Source organism: Nicotiana tabacum, chromosome 15 (assembly GCF_000715075.1).
Source record: "Nicotiana tabacum cultivar K326 chromosome 15, ASM71507v2, whole genome shotgun sequence".
Lineage (NCBI taxonomy): Eukaryota > Viridiplantae > Streptophyta > Magnoliopsida > Solanales > Solanaceae > Nicotiana > Nicotiana tabacum.
The window spans coordinates 21,408,989-21,427,103 of record NC_134094.1 but is presented as its reverse complement, the minus strand read 5'-3'; the positions used below and the strand labels follow the sequence as shown (position 1 = coordinate 21,427,103).

Genomic DNA, 18,115 nt, shown 5'->3' with positions numbered 1-18,115 from the left:
AGTACAATAAGGTCATCTGGAGTATCTCTACCCTCAACCCGAATCTAGCAAGCACGATACACGTATTCAGCTAATAGAGACTCTCCAACGGGAGTAGCAACTAGAAAAGGATCATTCAATAGCTCAGGCTGTCTACTAAACCTCAAAGCAAAGTACGAGGACACATAAGAGTGAGTAGATCCCGAATCAATCAACGCAAGTGCATCAAATGAACAGACAGAGAGAATACATGTAACCACAGCATTCGAGGCATGAGCATCATGTCTAGTAAATGAAAAAACTCTCGCCTAACCTCTACCAGCATTCCCTTGTCCTTGATTCACAGTAGCACGGTCTCCAGCACCTCGACCTCTATTTCCTGTACTTGTAGCACATGAAGTATTACGAGTAGTCTGAGTAGGTGCAACTGACTGAATAGAAGCCTAGTTGAAATTTCTCGGAGGCTGAGGGCAACCCCTCAAGTGTTGTCCCAACTGGCCACACCGAAAGCACTCTCCCATTAGAACACGACATTGGCCCAAATGTGATCTACCACAGGTCTGGCAGACTGAAGTAGTGGAATATATCTGCTCAGAATTACGATGTCCAGATGATGATGGTCCCCTAGTACCATGTTTGTAATGTGGTCTGTATGTGGACTGTGAAGACAAGTGTGTCCCTGACTGAGATCCATGTTGTTGTTGTCCCTGATTTCCTGCTCTTCGATTTTCACTAAAACTGCTACTAAAAGACCCTCCTGTCTTCGCCTTCTTACGTAAATCACTAGCCGTATGCTCCTCACGTCCCTTGGTTTCAATCTTTCTAGCAAGGTCTACTGCATAAGAGTAGGATAAAGTCTTCATCTATGGGGCTATTGCAGTGTATAGATGACCAATTAATCCATCAACAAACCTCTGAACTCTAGCTTCTTCGGTAGGCACTAAGTAAGGGGCATATCTAGAAAGCTTACAAAACTTGGTGTTATATGTTAACACATCCATATCTGGAGTCTGAACCAATCTCTCAAAGTCTCTAGCATATTTTTGCATCAGGATTTTTCGGAAGAAAATGATTCATGAACAATTTAGTGAATTCGTCCCATGTCAGTGGTGTTGCTCCTACTGTCCTTCCTAGCAATACAGCTTTATACCATATGTTAGTCATATCCTCTAGTTTGTATGCTAAGAGCTCCACGGCTCTCTAACTAGAACATCCAAGAGCACGTAATGCCTTGTCTGTCCCATCCAAGAAACTTTGAGGATCTGTCGAATTATCAGAACCTGTGAATTTTGGTGATTTCAATTTCAGGAACTCTTGTAGGGATACTTCCTTATTCCCGAAATTCTGAGTCTGTACAAGTGCTTGTGTCTGTAAAGTATCCTGAGGAGCTGAACTTCCACCCTGAGTAGGAACCAATGCCTCTAACACATTCAATAACTTTTCCATTGCGTATGCAAGTAAGGCAACAATAGGTACAACAGTTGGAACTAGTGGTGGAGCATCCTGAACTCCCTGCCCTTGCATTTGATCTAGCATAGCAGCTTGGGGTTGACCCATGTTCCCAACTTCAGGTTGAGGAGAAGCCTGTCTTCTAGTTTAATGAACCCCAACTTGACCGCCACCCCGGGTAGTACCACGTCTAGCAGATGAAGGTGTGCGTGTCCTAGACATCTGCGAATGAAATACTCCAAAGTCAATCTCAAGTTATCTCAATGCATGATCAAAGAATGAATGAAGGAAAAATATTCCTAGATGTTTAGTAGGCTCAAGATCATAAGTATGGGCGCCTACATACCTATGAACAAGACTCTACTAAACATTGTTGCATGACTCGGGACTTAAAGCCTAAGCTCTGATACCAACTTTGTCACGGCCCAATTTAGGATCATGACCGACACTTAGGAGCAAGTGCCCCCAAGTAAGCCTCATCGGTATTTTACAGAAAATCGGACAGAGTTTTCCCTATTTTTGGACTATCCCAAAAATATTTCTGTCTCAAATCAACAACCAAACATCCTAATATCAATTCAAACGACAATGACTTTATCAATTAACCAAAATAAATATCTACCATTAATAGTCCATCCACTAACAACTAGAAATATTACTTTATCTCCGGCTTTGATAAGAATGAGCGATACTCAACATAAGTCTATAATAACAAAAGAATACTCGAGACTCTAAAAATAATGACTATAGAGCGACTCTAAGAGTTCAAAAAAAAAGACCATAACAATAAATAAACCATGCGAACAAGTGCGAGGCTCACCAAGAACTATCAACCTATGCGCTCTAATTAACAAAATTCTCGCACGCGTCAACTGTTGTCTCTGTAAAAAAAATTAGCGGGGAATGAGTTGCTAGCTCAGTGAGTAATAACACTTAGCCACAACCGTTTTTATTGGGGACAAGTCAGAAAACATGCTAGTATGTCAAACAGAAAATAACATAAAAATGCCATTTCAGAAACAATAAATAATTTTTAGTCTCGTCATGTTTTTCTTGTAGTATAATACAATTAACAATTCAGTAATAAGCTCGGTAACCACTGTATAATATCTATATTCACATTTGGGAGGTTTCAATTAACAGATCATATAATCGGTATAACTGTGGACTTCTTCGCAAGAAGTCAAATATAACGGTAGTCCCTACTCGAGGAAAATCGGTAACGGTATGCTAGTTTTATCTTTCCACTAGCCAAGACTGTAACGGTAATATGTAATTACAAGGTGCACCAGGTCTAACGAACCCGCCGTTAGCTACGAGATCCTTCAATGTCTACTCTCATTTATACTTGTCTCTGTAATCCGTATATACTCGTAGAAAATATTTTAAAACAATATAGGGCATTTCGGTTCTTATCAAATCATATAATCTTATTTCAATAACAGTAAATTCAAGTAATGGTAAAACAGATCTAGTGACAACGGAAATATTTAAAACAATGGTAATCATCTTAAATAACTATTTCGGTATCATATCGAGTAAAAGACTTGTCCCGCATGCAACTCAAAATAATCGGTAACATATTCATATTAAAAATCATGTATAAATCATGCAAGTTATGAAAACACAAATTGTGGTAAGATTACTACTCAAAGTACTCATGCCGAAATACCAAATGCTTCACCTCGAGCAATTCGTATAAATTCCTCCAAACAATCTATAATTACATAATATCGATCTCATGTTAATTTCCATGTTTAGGCTAATTCATAGCTAATTTAGAATGCCCAAATCCTTAGAGTTTCATATTTAGCTCTTAATTCACCGAATTATAATAACTCAACAAATCCCTCCTATTATACTTGAAATATCAAGACCCATTTCAGTATCCCAACTCACTGCTATAGTTAACTTAAACCAATTCAAAATCTATTAAATACAACTCATCCATATAATATACCGAGTTAATTCACTGGAAAAGTTTCATGAATTTCTCAAAATTTCTTTAGCTTTATCTTTTAAACTCTTAGTTCAATCCCAACCTCATATCTATTCAGTCCCATAAGGAATCATGTAAATAAAATAATAGTGTTTTCTAAAGAAGGAAGAATACATGTAATTACCTTATCACGGAAGCAAGAATATGAAAAAAATCATGTTGGGTGTGAGGTTTTTCGGTACCAAGACTGCACCAACTTCTCCCTCCTTTTCTCTTTTCTTTCATCCTTTCTTTGCTCGTATTTTTTTTTGTTTTATTAGTTAGTTTTTTTTTCCTTTAAACTTAAATTATTTACTAAATACCCCATTTGTCCTCATTTAAAATATTGGAGGTATTACAAGAGTATAGTTATATATTGGGTTGAGAACCCCGTAACTTTTGTGTAGATCTTGTATCATAGGTGGACCTAGCGTATTACCGACAGGTTCAATTAAACCCATAACTTTTGACGCGGAGTAAAAATTTATTAAAATTACAAAAATAGTAGATATGAACCCATAACTTTAGAAATATAATAGGTTAAATACTAAAAACTTTAAAAGTTGAACCTATATGGTTTAAATACTGGACCCGCCTCTGCCTTGTATTTCTATTAAAAAATTCATTAAATATCTATAAATATCTAACTATGAACCCGGTTATTATTGTATATAATTTGAGATTACGACATGAATTCATAAACTTTAAATCTCGGATCCGCCTCTGTTCACCACCTCCACGACAACACCAACCACCTAACCATTGACCTCCACCGGAGAATCACCACCATCAACGACATCCATAGCCAGCTACCACTGCACGAGCACCACCACCTCTTTTGCACGACCACCATTTGCTTGCCTCCTCTACCAATCACAACTACATCACTAGCAATTTCCTGCATACCATCACCATAGCCAGCCACCACCACTGCTAACTTTTAGCGTGTACTTCTTCAAATAAACAATTTTTATAACATATATCATGTAAATTAAGATTTTTTTCTACTATTTTCTGAATGTTGTGTTTATTATTATTATTTTGAATTTTATATTTATTACTCCATCCATTTCAATTTATGTGAACCTATTTTTCTTTTTAGTCCGTACCAAAAATAATTATCATTTTTCATATTTAGAAACAATTTATCTTTATGCAATAATTCATAGCCCCACAAAATATATGTGCCTTATTTTACACCACATATTCAAAAGTCTTATCTTTTTCTTAAATTTTATGTCGAGTCAAATAAGTTCACATAAATTAAAATTGAGGGAGTATTAAATATAAATTATAAACGTTCAAAAGAAAAAAAAGTCCGTAATCATTCAAGCTTTAGATTTTAAAATAATGTCGTAATCATTAAATCTGTGATCAAGAAAAAAACTAATGATAAATCCTCAGGACAAGTTTACTTCATTCCAATCTTTATGGTAATGAGACATAAACATTCTTATCCAAATTTTGACCGATATTGCCTCTAAACAAGAATTTTTTTTGTAACTGTGCTATTTATGCGTCCATGCATTTGCATGGGAGAGAAAAGTTCACTCCCATCCACAAGCTCAACAACCCTTCATCTCCATAACTCCAACTATATATAATCCTCCATTTCTTCAAACAAACAAGTCGGAGCTGGTTTATTTTTTCTCTAAAGGAAGAAACATAAGAAGAAGAAAAAAGTAAATATTAAAACACATTTTTGCTGGTAAAAAACTCAAAAAAAATAACCAGCAAAAATGAGTCGTTCAATTGCTCCACTGCTTTGTACCTTCCTCCTCTTGGCCGCCACCTCGGCCTCGGCCTTTAATATCACAAAAATTCTAAGCCAATATTCAGATTACAGCACCTTCAATGAACTTCTTTCTAAATCTGGCTTAGCCACTGAAATTAACAAAAGGGCCACAATTACAGTCTTAGCCGTTCCAAATGGTGCAATTGGTGATCTTACCTCAAAATCAGATGATGTTCTCAAGAGAGATTTATCAACCCATGTCGTATTAGATTACTATGATCCAATGAAACTCAGAAATATGAAGGAAAAAACAGCAAAATTGACAAATATGTACCAACAATCAGGTAAAGCAGCATATGACCAAGGTTTCTTGAATGTGACAGCTAAAGATGGTAGTTTTGTATTTGGATCAGCTGTTAAAGGCGCTCAACGCGATTCAAGGCTAGAAAAATCAGTAATGAATCAGCCTTATAACATATCAATTCTTGGAATTTCTCAGCCAATTTTTACACCTGGATTAGATGGAACACTTGCACCAGTTTCAGCTCCACCACCTAAGGCTAATGCACCATCTTCACCTAAGAGTTCACCACCACCTTCTGATGATGAAGCAGAGTCCCCTGCTGAAGAAGAAGAAGAAGCAGAGTCCCCTGTTGAAGAAACAGAGGCTCCTTCTCCTTCTGAGGATGCCGATTCTCCGGCCAGTTCACCTTCTCCGGCCGATGATTCGCCTCCGGCCGATGCTCAGTCGCCACCACCGGCAGGATCATCTGCTGGAAAATTGAAGGTTTCCTTTGGTTTGTTTGTTGTTTTGGCCTCAATGGTTGCAGCTTATTAAAAAAGGTGATTTTCTTTTTCATTGCCCTGTTTTAATAAAAAGAAAATAACAGGGATACTTATAAGTTGTATATGAAAGGGGAAAATTCCAAAGGATGTGTACTTCATGGGAAAATATTTTAAATGACTAAATATATTCATTGATTGTAATTATAGCAATCACGTGTCTTGGTAACATTTTACCTTAAGCTACTCGGTAGGAATACAAATTAGTTGGGCTAATGAGTTTCGCGAAAAAAATATTACATTTTGTGGTACATGATTAATTTTGAGATGTTTTGAGGAAGAAGAAAGATGAAGTTTAGGATGATCTCACTCTTTTATGTGTAGTTTTTGCCAATATAATTCTTGATCTTATGTTAATTTGGATATGATGAAACTTTTCCACTAACCCTATAATTATGATTAAATTTAAATGTTAGATGAACTCTATATGCTGATAAAAAAAAGGCAGCCCGGTGTACAATAGCAGGGTCTGAGAAAAGGCCGCACTCCAAGAGATGTGATGTAGACAGCCTACCATAATGAAGCATTAGTGGCTGTTTTTACGGCTCGAACTCGTGACCTATAGGTCACACGTACGGAGACAACTTCACAGTTGCTCCAAAGCTCTCCTTTGAACTGTATAGGTTTATATTGGTCCCAAAAAAGACATAGAAAATACAGTTAACCCATGAATAAACAACTATCATACTGTAAAAATTAAATAGGTTCGATCTATAGCTATTAGAACATCCTGAACTGATTTATTAAATCCATCTTGTTCTAGTTATTCAAGGTAATCTAGTTTATAGAAGTAACTAAGGAATAAACTTCAAGATTCAATTGCTTAAAGTGTTGCTTTTCTTTTTCCCTCGTCAGTTGCTCCATTGTTCAGTCAACCTCTTGAATGATGCTTGCATCCTCTCCAGATTTGGCTGCAAAAAATGCATTACTTTATGTAAGTATAAAATCTCTGCTACGAAGCCTAAGTTCTCAAAATGTTCACTATACAATTCTATAAAGTGTTACGTACAAAGAGGAGCCTTGGAGTAACGGTAAAGTGTATCCGTGTGACCTATAGGTCACTGGTTTGAACCATGAAAGCAACCACTAATGCTTGCATTAGGGAAGACTGTCTACATCACACCCCTAGGGTGCGCCCTTCTTCAGACCCTACGTTTGTGCACCGCACTACTTTTTTTTTTATTTTATATAAATATATAGTGTTATATAATTTTCAAACTCTAGTAAAGCATGTAAAATCTTTCTAAAATAAACTATATGTAAGAACTATGAACAATAACAAGAGATGATACATCAACTATAATCTCCTAGAATTCAAAATGCTTTCTTCCATTTATAATTTTCTTTATCCAAAATGTAGAGCAAACGGAGTCATACTGTACGTGTATATAAGATAAAAGGCCAGTCCGGTGCACTAAATTCTCGTTATGCGCGGGGTCCAGGAAAGGATCGGACCACAAGGGTCTATTGCATGCAATCTTACCCTGCATTTTTGCAAGACGCTATTTTCACGACTCGAATCCGTGACCTCCTAATCGCATGACAACAACTTTACCAGTTACGCCAAGACTCCCGTTCTATGTGTATATAAGATGATTTTAAAAATTAAAAAACGATATATGAGAAAACTTACCATGAAATTTCCATGTTGGTTTCTTTTCATTAGCAACAACCTCAAACATTATACGATCTCCCTCCTTTAAGCAATGTATATCACGGATTTCATTCCATCCACCGCTAATATACACGTTAGTACTATACGAACGTACTACTAAATTCCACGACCTTTGCCTTTCATCTCTAATAATCAAATCACATTTCTTGTTGATGAGACCATTTGCCCATGCAAATTGCTTAGGGATATTCTGAAATTTCAATTGCAAATATAATGAACAGTGTGCATATTTCATATTCAGAAAAATGGTGTTGTTAAAAAGATATTTGTAGTGTAAGTTTTTTAGACTTACCAAGATATCGTTTTGGAGGCAATAGGGTCTAACAGTGCATACAAAACGAGATTGACTAAAAAGCTTGTGAGTGTCAATTCCTGCACAGGGAAATGCCTTGTTTGATGAGTTATGCTTGGATTTGGTTTGTCAAGAAGTAGTATAGTGTCAAGAAATTTAACATATGAAACAAAAAAATTGTAAATATGAATAGCATCTAAATATTAAAACTCCTTCTACGTCAAGGCTACCCTTCAGAGATATTTGTGTGGTTAAATATCTCGTTAAGGATAAAATAGAAAATCTAATTAAATTATTAATAAATATAAATATGTGTCATTCTTTTGGACCGACTAAAAAAAGGGAGGAGTAACTTAAACGAACAATAATGGACTATGTTTTGAATAAATAACTTCCATAAATAACAAATTTGAAGAGTAGATTGATACCAAATGTGCCCTAATTAAATTAAAGAAGTTCACCTTTGAATTCAAATTTCTTGGAAGTCTCTTCAACATTATGGACCTTTTGTTCTTCTTCATATTCCCTCTCACATTGATTTGAATGAAATATGGAAACTTCAAACTCCATATTTCCTTCATGTCCGAACACCAACATATCTCCCAATTGCAAATCATGGTCCTCTGCAAATTTTTCCCAGCCTTCTTCTAGATGTCGGCCGTTCACCTTCACCAGCCACTTCTTACTACCCCTTATCAGTATTGCATGTTCAATATGGTCGTGATCCTTCAGATACTTCAAGAAACCTAAAGGAATTTTCTGCAGTAAAAAGTCACATACAATAAGAGGAGTCTGGTCCCGAAATTGTTACGATGATGATATGAGTTGAGCTTATAGAAAGAAATAAGGATTCATATAGCCGACTCCAACTTATTTGGGACTAATCAACGAAGTTGTTGTGTTTTAGAGTTATCCGGGTTGAAGTAAGGATTCTATACAAAATATTCATATGCACTATGGTTTTGACATTTGGTATATTTCTTTAATGGGATAGAAACATTTCTTAGACAAAGGAAAGATGAAATAATTGAAATTATTACTTACAATTCCGTGCTTGAAACCTGGCAAGATGGGTTTTAAAAAGTGAGGTTTATTTGGAGATACTTTCATGATGGCCAAGAAAATGTAGTAATTGTGTGGCAACAAATCAATATAGAACTCAATATTGACTCATAAATACTGATCAAAGAACATTTACTTGTTGTATAGTATTATTTTTGTACAGGTTTGTTTAATAAAGAAGAATTTGGTGAAGATCCAGACACATATGGAAAGAGAATACCGTGTGATAAAATTATGAAGATTTGATATGTTATTTATGAGAGAATTTTTATGGAATAGGGGAAGATATGGAAGAAAATCTTGCCAAGGTCAAGGAATAGGCATAGCTAGTATATCACCTAAAATTGTGGGAAGAAGACCAGTAATTAACCTATTATACATGGTAACATGGAAGATTGATAGTATAATTGTAGTGGATTTCCATGTATCAGAATATATACTAGATCCAAAAATACATTCACATACTTTTTCTTGCCCGTCGCCTGCTGCCTCATTATCTAATTTTAGTCATGTACTATACGAATTTTCTTAATTTTTATCTTTTGTAATACTTTGTAAATCATCTTTTGTAATACGCTAAAATTGGAGCTCCATAGAGATTAAAGGCAACAAATAAGACATTTATAGTGGTGGATGTAATATTAGACCAAAAGTTATACAAAGCGTAAAATTGATCAGTTTTAAATAGTAAATGGGCAAATTTGACCCTTTTCCCCAAAAAAAAAACACCAATAGATTTGCTGCACGAACAAAGCAATTTCTAACACTGGTCAACCAAAGATAAATGTCGAAACAAAAATAAAGGAGTGGTTAAAGGCCATAATTGAGGCATTTGAAGGATCACGTCTCTATTTCTCACTGTTGGGAGAAAGAGTTTTGTAATGAACATCCTATGGAAAAGCCAAAACATAACTCAGCTCAATGAGCTATAAATATAACTTAGGCAGGAAATATGGAACAAATCATTAAACAAATGGATAAGTTCCCAAATCTTTCAAAGGAATTCATGGAAGTTTATAACAGTGGATCAAATCATAATATGAACACAGCTCATTCAGAAAGTGTTCCTTTTTTTTCCAATAACTGTGATATCCGAGTCAGCTTGCCTCCCACAAATACACCTTACAAATAATTCTGCCTACCATGGCTTTAGACAAATAGAAAGAACTTATCTAGCATTTTTTTTGTCTCGGATGGAATTCGAACCCTGATCTCCGAAGTATGCACCCATTTTGTTAACCACTAGATCGATCCTTTGGTGCAACAATTCTTGGATGTTAGCAATCCACGAGAAATTTTCAAGCTGATCAGAATACATGAACATATCACACCCTTGTTGTTCCAATGGCCAAGAAATAGCACCCAAAACATCATACATGATACAACCTCTTTTCCCGCTACACCTGAAACACCGTACTCTGGGTTAGAAACCTGAGATGAGTCATTAGTTACTTCCTTACATGGAGTTTTCTGGAACAAAACATGACATGCTTTGTTGAGGTTGTGAACCGTATATTGAATCAACCGAGAAAGAGAGATATTCCGTTCGATTGCTTCAGTGTTCCATTTCTTTTCTGTCACCAACAAACTTCATTGTTCAGTCAACCCCTTGATTGATTCTTGCATTCTCTCCAGAAATTTTGCCTCCAAAAATACATTAGTTTATGTAAGTTAGTAATGTAAAACCTGCTAGGAAGCAGAAGTGTTTAAATGTTGATTACATTCTATGACATTCTTTATAGGGTTAAATAATCGTCAAACTCTTATAAAGCATTTATATACTTTTTTAATTAAAAATTTTCTAAAACTAAGTACAGTTTTGAGAGACAATACATAAACCATAAAACTCTTGAAACTTTTTAGGCTTCCAAGTTATTTTGAAAGAAAAGGCGGAGATGAGAACTATGTAACAAAAATATCGTCTAATGAATTAGTTTTGAACTTGAAGCAAAAAATGATTCTCTAGAAAAAGTTGAGGAAGAACTGTTAGAAGGCTACCTAAGTAAAATGTAGAAAATATTTTTTGTGAGAAATATTACACTTCTCAAATCATTGATTGATTAAAATTTTGAAAAGGTGTAGTTGTGGGAAGTAGGAGGGAGGTTGGTGTTAGGTGATAAAAATGAGTATCAAAGAGCAGAAATAATTTTTGTATACTGATAGAAACTAGTGATAAGAATAAGAATTGAAAATGCTACAAATGAAAATGAATTATGCTCTCCTAGAACGCTAAGTGCTTTCTTCCATTTAAGTAAAAATTGCTTTATGCAAGATCTTACCAAATATAGTCATAGTGTATCGTATATAAGATGATCAAAAAATAAAAGACACTTACCATGAAATTTCCATACTGGTTTTGTTCCATCAGTAACCACCTCAAACATTATTTGATCTCCCTCCTTTAAGCAATGTGTATCACGAAGTTTACTCCATCCACCTCTAATGCACACGCTAGTACCAAAAGGACGTAACATTAAATTCCACGACCTTTGCCATTCATCTCTTATAATCAAATCATATTTCTTGTTGATGAGCCCGTTTGTGAGTGCAAATTGTGTAGGAAGGATCTGAAATGGTATACCACCATTTGCGCATATAAGTAAAAACTTCATATTTTTCACCAAGATTGACGCCAAAACAAAGAAGAAAGAAGAAAATGGTAATGCAGAATCACTTTAGCCTGAACATTCTTGAAGGGTTTGTGTGAAATGGGTTTTTAGACTTACCAAGTAACTATACGTAAGGCAATAGGGTCGAATGGTGCATACAAAATGACCAAAAGGCTTGTGAATAGCAGCTTCTACATGGGGAAATGCCTTGCTTGATGACTTGACGCTGGGGTTTGGTTCGTCTGTTACAAGGTAATTGTATACACAATTTCAAGTCAAGATATTAAGTATGACAGAGAGATTATAGTTAAAGTATGAACAGTGTATAAACATCGACCACAAAATGAATAGGGCTCGTTCTCCAAAGTAAACCTTTCTTGAAATTTCTTTTGGCTTCCAAATAATAAGGAAACAAGAATGATGTTACAGAAATAAAGTTTAATGATTTATATTTTAATATGACTAGATTCTAGAAACGCAAAAAAGAATAAGTATACTAGTATTTACTGGGTTATGCTATCCATGCATACATTAACACGGTATATTCAAAGTCACCACCCTCCCTCAACTTGGGTAAGAAATTCAAGGCTAAGCAAATTATAGAAAGGATGATATACTTCGGTAGAATCTGGTAGGAGTCGTAAAAGTGATCTTATGTGTTAAAATGACTATTGAATCCATTGTTCCTTAAGCAACATGTTTGTAGAATCACAAAAAGACTGTCTAGAAAGGTAGAGGAAGAACTGATAGAAGACCATCTTAATTTACTCGAACAGAAACATTCAACAAAAAGGGCCTTCTCAGTACTATTTCCCGCATAGTTGTTTCTCTTTGCAAGAAAAAGAATTTGTATAGATATTATTCTTCAAATATCATTTTAAAGTATACGAATTTTCTTCAAACTTTTTAAAATTACAACATATGAAAATTTATCCTCATGGAACCTGGGACAGGGCCTTTGGAGCACTCAATATATAAACTTAATTAAACAAATGGAACTAAAATGTTATATAACACTTTAAATAAAGGAACCCTAGAAAACAAAGAACTATGTTATATAACACTTTAAATACACTATTTAGTTACGATATGGAGTGTATATATTAGGCTCTTTTTGGTATAACTAAAATGCTCGCTACAAAATATATTCCACATATAGGAAATGTTTTACAAAGATCAATTCATAAATCATCTCGAAAACTGTTTGGTGGGTAAATTTTAGAACATGTAGTTGTTTATGAATAACATTTATTACAGTTTGAATAGCCAAACACAAAAATAAATTTCATGGTGAATTTAACAAAGTATAAAGACCGGTGAGGTCGCCTTTAGAGCACTCAATATATAAACTTGAGTGAATAAATAGTGCAACTGCCCCTTTAGGATGAATTATAACCGATGAAAGACCAAGCACACTTCTTATAACAAGAAAAAGCAACTAAAAAGACCTCTATAAAAGAGAGACAATGATATATGACACGAATCACGATAATACACTATTTAATTACGAAATGGAATGTATAAATTGGGCCCTTTTTTGGTGTAGCTAAATTGTTTGCTACAAAATATATTCCACATATAGGAAATGTTTTACAAAGATCGTTTTATAGTAACAACCTCAAACATTATATGATCTCCCACCTTTAAGTTATTTGCAACACGGAACTAACCCCTTCTACCTCCAATATAGACTTGAAACCCGTATATAGGTAACCTAAATTTACATGACCTTTTGTCTTTCTCTCTAATAATCACACCACAATTCTTGTTGGTGAGACCATTTGCCAGCGCAAATTGTGTAGGAAGGTACTGAAATGGTTTAATAACCATTTGCACATATCATCAAAATGAGATTGACCTTGCTTGACAACATGAGGCTGGGGTTTTGTTTGTCGATTAAATTGTAAATTGTAGACAAACCCATGTCAAGAATATTAAATATGACAAAAATGGTTACAATTAAAGCATGCATAGCCTCTAAACATCCACCCCATCTTTTGGCTAATTTTTCATTTTAATAAACTGAAACTTGTTTTAGGAGGAAGGGACTTAACTTGCAAAGTCGTCAAGTATAAATTAGTTGTACTAATACGTAGAAACCGGATATTATCATGTGGTAATTATTGTGATGCAATTAATGTGCACTTCAGTAATTACAGTATTTTGTGCTACTGTTTTAAAGTTCTAATTTTCTTAATAAGATCACAAAGACACAAACTACTGCATTATACTCATGTCATCAATATATCACCGAAAAGCTTGAACTAAACTGCATATCTAATGGACTCCAAAGAGCTTACCTTTTAATTCAAATTCCTTGGAAGTCCCTTCAACAGCATCGCTGGCAGCTTCTTCTTCTTCTTGCAGATACTCTACATATTCTCTGTTACAGTGCCTTGAATCTAAATGAGAGTGACCAAAAGGCTTGTGAGTAGCAGCTTCAGCATAGGGAAATGCCTTGCTCGATGACTTGATGCTGGGGTTTGGTTTGACTGTTATAGGGTGATAACACAAACCCATGTCAAGAAATTAAGTATGACAAAAAGAATACAATTTAAAATATGAATATTGTCCAAATATCCACCCTATCTTTTGCTTATTTTTCGATATTAGCAAGAATTCACTCCCCAAAGTAGACCCTTCTTGATATTTCTTTTAGCTTCCTGATGTTATGAAAATAAAGTTCAATGATATAAAATTTGAATCTGACTATATTCCAACAATGCATACATTAGAACAACAAATTGAAAATCACCACCCTCCCTCAACTTGTACAAGCAATGAAGAAATTCAAGGGCCAAGCAAACAAGAGAAAGGATAATATACTTCAGTAGAGTTTAGTAGGACTTGTAAAAGTGCTTTTATGGGTTAAAATGACTATTGGATCCCTTCTTCTTTCAGCAACATGTTTGTAGAGTTACCAAAATGACTGTCCTATAAGCTTGAGTAAGAACTTATAGAAGACCATCTTAATTAACTCGAAGACAAATGCTCACAAAAACAAGTACATCTTATAGACAGCTATTTCACCCTTTCCAGGTAAAACCGTAAAAGAACTTTTATAGATATTGCTTTCAACTTTCTAAATAACAAAAACTTGAAATTTAGAGGACTCAATATCTAAATTTGATGAATAGATAGAGCAAACCGCCCCTTTATTTTGACATTTCTTTTATGACATTGGTGTGGTGGCCATTCCGCCGGATACCTGCTACGTCCCATCAGCACATGTACCGGATAGCACAGGTATCGGATAACACTGCCTACCAAGGATTCGGTAAATTTGAAAAGTGTAGTTGTTTATTACGAACATGCTTTACAGTATGGACAACCAAATACTGAATAATGTTATTGAAGATGTAATATAATTTCAAGGTGTATATAACCTAGTAAAAAGATCATAGAAAAATAAGAGGTTGCTTAAATAAGAAACCCTACCATGAAATTTCCAAATTGGTCTTTCTCCATTAGTAACAACCTCAAACATTATTCGATCTCCCACCTTTAAGTCATTTGCAGCATGAAATTTAGCCCATCTGCCACCAATATAGACGTGATGACAGGAGGTATATAGCTTTAAATTCCATGACCTTTGTCTTTCATCTCTAATAATCAAATCACATTTCTTGTAGGTGAGACCATTTTTCGATGCGAATCGTGACGGAACACGCTGAAATTGTTTATAACATTTGCACATTGCATGTCATAGGCATCATGTTATCACCGTAAAAAACTCCAATTAACAAAGAGGAAAAAAAAATGGTGCTTATGTTTCCTTTACCTGAAGATTCTTAATGGTTGGGGTGGGGTGGGGCCCGTGGGGGGGTGGGGGTGGGGGGGGGCAATGAGTTTTGAGACTTACCAAGTAACCATTTGTAAGGTAATAGGATCTAACAGTGCATTCAAAATGAGATTGACCAAAAGGGTTGTGAGTAGCGCCTTCTGCATGGGGAAATCCATCTGAAGAAATTAAATATGACAAACAAGAGGCAGGGGTTTGGTTTGTCTTTTACATTGTTAATTGTAGACAAATCCATGTGAAGAAATTAAATATGACAAAATGATTACAATTAAAACATGAATAACATCTAAACATCCACCCAATCATTTGGCTAGTTTTTCATCTAAATAAATTGAAACTTATTTTAAAGAAGGGAATTAGCTTACAAATTTATCAAGCATAAACTAATGGACTCTAAAGATCTTACCTTTTAATTCAAATTTCTTGCAAGCCCCTTCAACAATATCTTCTTCTTCTTGCAGATACTCGGCATATTCTCTGTCACAATGACTTGAATCAAATATGATTACCTCAAACTCCATATTACCTTCGTGTTTGAAGACCAACAGATCTCCCAATTGCAAATCATGCTCCTCTGCAAACTTTTCCCAGCCCTCTTCTAGTCGTCGGCCGTTCAGCTTCACCAGCCACTTCTTACCATCCCTTCTCAATGTTGCATGTTCATTATGGTCATGGTCCTTTAGATACTTCAAGAAACCTTTAGGTATTTTCTGCAGTACAACATAAACTTAGGGTAGCCCCATTTCCAATCACTATGCTGTTTTGTTTGCGACATGAAATGGCACTAAGACGGTGTTTGGGTAAGCTTATAAGCTGTTCAATCTAGCTTATAAGCTACCTTTTGGTTTACCTATGTGGTTAGTAAATATCCAAAGTGCTTATAAGCCAAAAATCAGCCAAAAGTCATAAGTTGGTTGACCTCAACTGATAACTTTTCAACTTATAAACACTTTTAGAACCCTTTTGGATTAGCTGATTGTAAATTGTTCATAAGCTTGAAGTGCTGAAAAGCAGTTTTAAGTGCTGAAACTGATTTTTTAATTAAGCATTTACATGTTTGGATAGACGCGCTGAAACTGATAATAAGCAACTGATGTGTTTGGCAGAAAAGTACTGATAAGTTGTCCTTTTATTAAAATGACTAAAATACTCTTAATTTTTTTTTTATAAAAGATTATAAACTAAAAAGTCTCTTTGTAAAGAAAAGGATGAACAACGAATATGGAACAAAGAGAAAGTCAGAAAATTTATTTTGAGAAAAATATTTTGTAAATTAAAAAATATTATTAAGGATAAACTAGTAAAAATCTTGGTCAAACTAAAAGTGCTTACAGGCTGAAAAGCCATAAGTTGGGGGTGACCAACTTATGACTGATTTTAGCTTATAAGCATTTGACTTATAAGCACTTTGGGTGTTTAACAAACGCGTAAATAAGTCAAAGCGTGCTTATAAGCCAGTTTGACCAACTTATAAGCTAAGCCAAACACCCTCTTAGTTTGATCGAGATTTTTACATTCTAATTCTCAAATTTCCCAAAATAAAACTTTAACTTCCTCTCTGTTCCATATTAGTCGTTCCTCCTTTTCCTTACAAAGATACTTTTATTTTTATAAATGTTTTACAAAATTTTAAGGATATTTTGATCATTTTACGAAAAGAACTGCTTACCAAACATATCAGTTTCAACAATTCTATTTCAACTTTATGCTCAACAGCTATTTATAGGGGCTGAGCCTCGTCAGAACCCAATAGCTTTGGCTCAGACTCTTTATTTGTATTAAAAATTTCACTTAATATTGTATAAATAATTTACTCACCCTTAAGTCACACTTTTCGAATCCAGAATCCCGTAAACTCAAAATCTTAGCTCCGCCTTTGGCTCTTTACAATCAGCTAGCCCAAATGGGCACTTACAATCAGCTAGCCCAAATGGTTAATTTCAGAATAATAGTGTGCTTTTTTCTGGGATAAATTCTTCACCTCCATACCATATCATACATTTATGCATACATAGTAGACAAATGAAAATAACTAAAAGGGTTAATTTTACTCACCAGTCCCTGCTTGAAACCTGGCTGAATTGGCTTGAAAAAGTGAGGTTTCACCGGAGGGATTTTCATAGCCAGCAGTCAAAAACTGTAGTTACTATAGTCTAGAGATGAAGTATCTTTGTTTCTACTTTGTGATTGATAGAATTGAAAGATTGAAGCTTCAATTCAGTTCAGGGGGTGCAATTATTTGGTAAGTGAAACTTGAAAGGAATTATAGATTAAATGGAATTACAGCTTTTCAGTGGACTGTGCAAAACAGACGAAATTTTCCAGCATCTCAAAGTAAAATTTAAGAGAAATGAGAATTTTATATTGTGATTAACACAACAAATACTACCTGTGTGAGGCTTTTTAAATACTTGACAAGTGGGAGATTTTGCAAGTAAACAAAATTATAGGCTGACTCGGCGCAGGCCCAACTGACGTGGGCTTTGGCATTTGACTGGTCGGACGGGACTGACTCATTATTAAATTAAAAGAAGAATTATTTAGTAGTCGCCCACCCAATTGCTTAAATTAAATATATGTATAAAATATGTATAATCCATATATAATATATGTATAATTTATGTATACCCGTTAGAAAAAGTAAACAATGACAAGTTATTTGTGTAAAGATCCCTTATCAAAATGATCAGC

At 34.8% G+C, this 18,115-nt stretch overlaps 3 protein-coding genes across 7 annotated transcripts; 1 reads left to right on the top strand and 2 right to left on the bottom strand.

The window, feature by feature from the left end:
• The first annotated feature begins 5,040 nt into the window (after positions 1–5,040).
• LOC107794996 (fasciclin-like arabinogalactan protein 14) lies at positions 5,041–6,137 on the top strand. Its single transcript, XM_016617554.1, has one exon. The coding sequence runs from the start codon at positions 5,146–5,148 to the stop codon at positions 5,977–5,979; it is 834 nt and encodes a 277-aa protein (XP_016473040.1). The 5' UTR covers positions 5,041–5,145; the 3' UTR covers positions 5,980–6,137.
• A 714-nt stretch (positions 6,138–6,851) lies between these two features.
• On the bottom strand, positions 6,852–9,507 carry LOC107794995 (B3 domain-containing protein REM8-like). The gene is made up of 5 exons (XM_075231420.1): positions 9,469–9,507; positions 8,413–8,710; positions 7,952–8,031; positions 7,618–7,849; positions 6,852–6,895 (listed from the first exon to the last, which is right to left on the bottom strand). Exons 1-5 carry the CDS (start codon positions 9,505–9,507, stop codon positions 6,852–6,854), a joined length of 693 nt encoding a protein of 230 aa, XP_075087521.1.
• Positions 9,508–10,066: 559 nt separating this feature from the next.
• On the bottom strand, positions 10,067–17,800 carry LOC107794993 (B3 domain-containing protein REM5). Of its 5 annotated transcripts, XR_012699160.1 has the most exons (9): positions 17,480–17,800; positions 15,831–16,134; positions 15,485–15,564; positions 15,061–15,292; positions 13,923–14,114; positions 11,740–11,864; positions 11,349–11,580; positions 10,505–10,657; positions 10,067–10,416 (listed from the first exon to the last, which is right to left on the bottom strand). XR_012699160.1 is itself a non-coding variant. In XM_016617551.2 (8 exons), the coding sequence occupies exons 1-8, from the start codon at positions 17,543–17,545 to the stop codon at positions 10,611–10,613; spliced, it is 1,296 nt and encodes a 431-aa protein (XP_016473037.2). In that variant the 5' UTR covers positions 17,546–17,800; the 3' UTR covers positions 10,067–10,610. The 5 variants fall into 5 exon arrangements, 4 of the variants coding, with proteins under 4 accessions (XP_016473037.2, XP_016473035.2, XP_075086747.1 ...); XM_016617551.2 differs by having other exon boundaries at positions 10,067–10,657; positions 15,485–15,582; XM_016617549.2 differs by lacking the exon at positions 10,505–10,657 and having other exon boundaries at positions 15,485–15,582.
• Between the last annotated feature and the right edge of the window lie 315 nt (positions 17,801–18,115).

Bases quoted from the DNA above. Each gene is read 5' to 3' on its own strand.
- LOC107794995 (XM_075231420.1), bottom strand. From the start codon at position 9,507: ATGAGGCAGCAGGCGACGGGCAAGAAAAAGTATGTGAAT. The intron at 8,032-8,412 runs GTGAACTTCTTT...TTCCCTGTGCAG, and splicing joins CAAGAAATTTGAATTCAAAG to GAATTGACACTCACAAGCTT. The intron at 6,896-7,617 runs GTAAGTTTTCTC...CATTTTTTGCAG, and splicing joins ACCAACATGGAAATTTCATG to CCAAATCTGGAGAGGATGCA.
- LOC107794993 (XM_016617549.2), bottom strand. From the start codon at position 17,545: ATGAAAATCCCTCCGGTGAAACCTCACTTTTTCAAGCCAATTCAGCCA. The intron at 16,135-17,479 runs GTGAGTAAAATT...GTTGTACTGCAG, and splicing joins CAGGTTTCAAGCAGGGACTG to AAAATACCTAAAGGTTTCTT. The intron at 14,115-15,060 runs GTAGGGTTTCTT...ACCCTATAACAG, and splicing joins ACCAATTTGGAAATTTCATG to TCAAACCAAACCCCAGCATC.
- LOC107794996 (XM_016617554.1), top strand. From the start codon at position 5,146: ATGAGTCGTTCAATTGCTCCACTGCTTTGTACCTTCCTCCTCTTGGCC.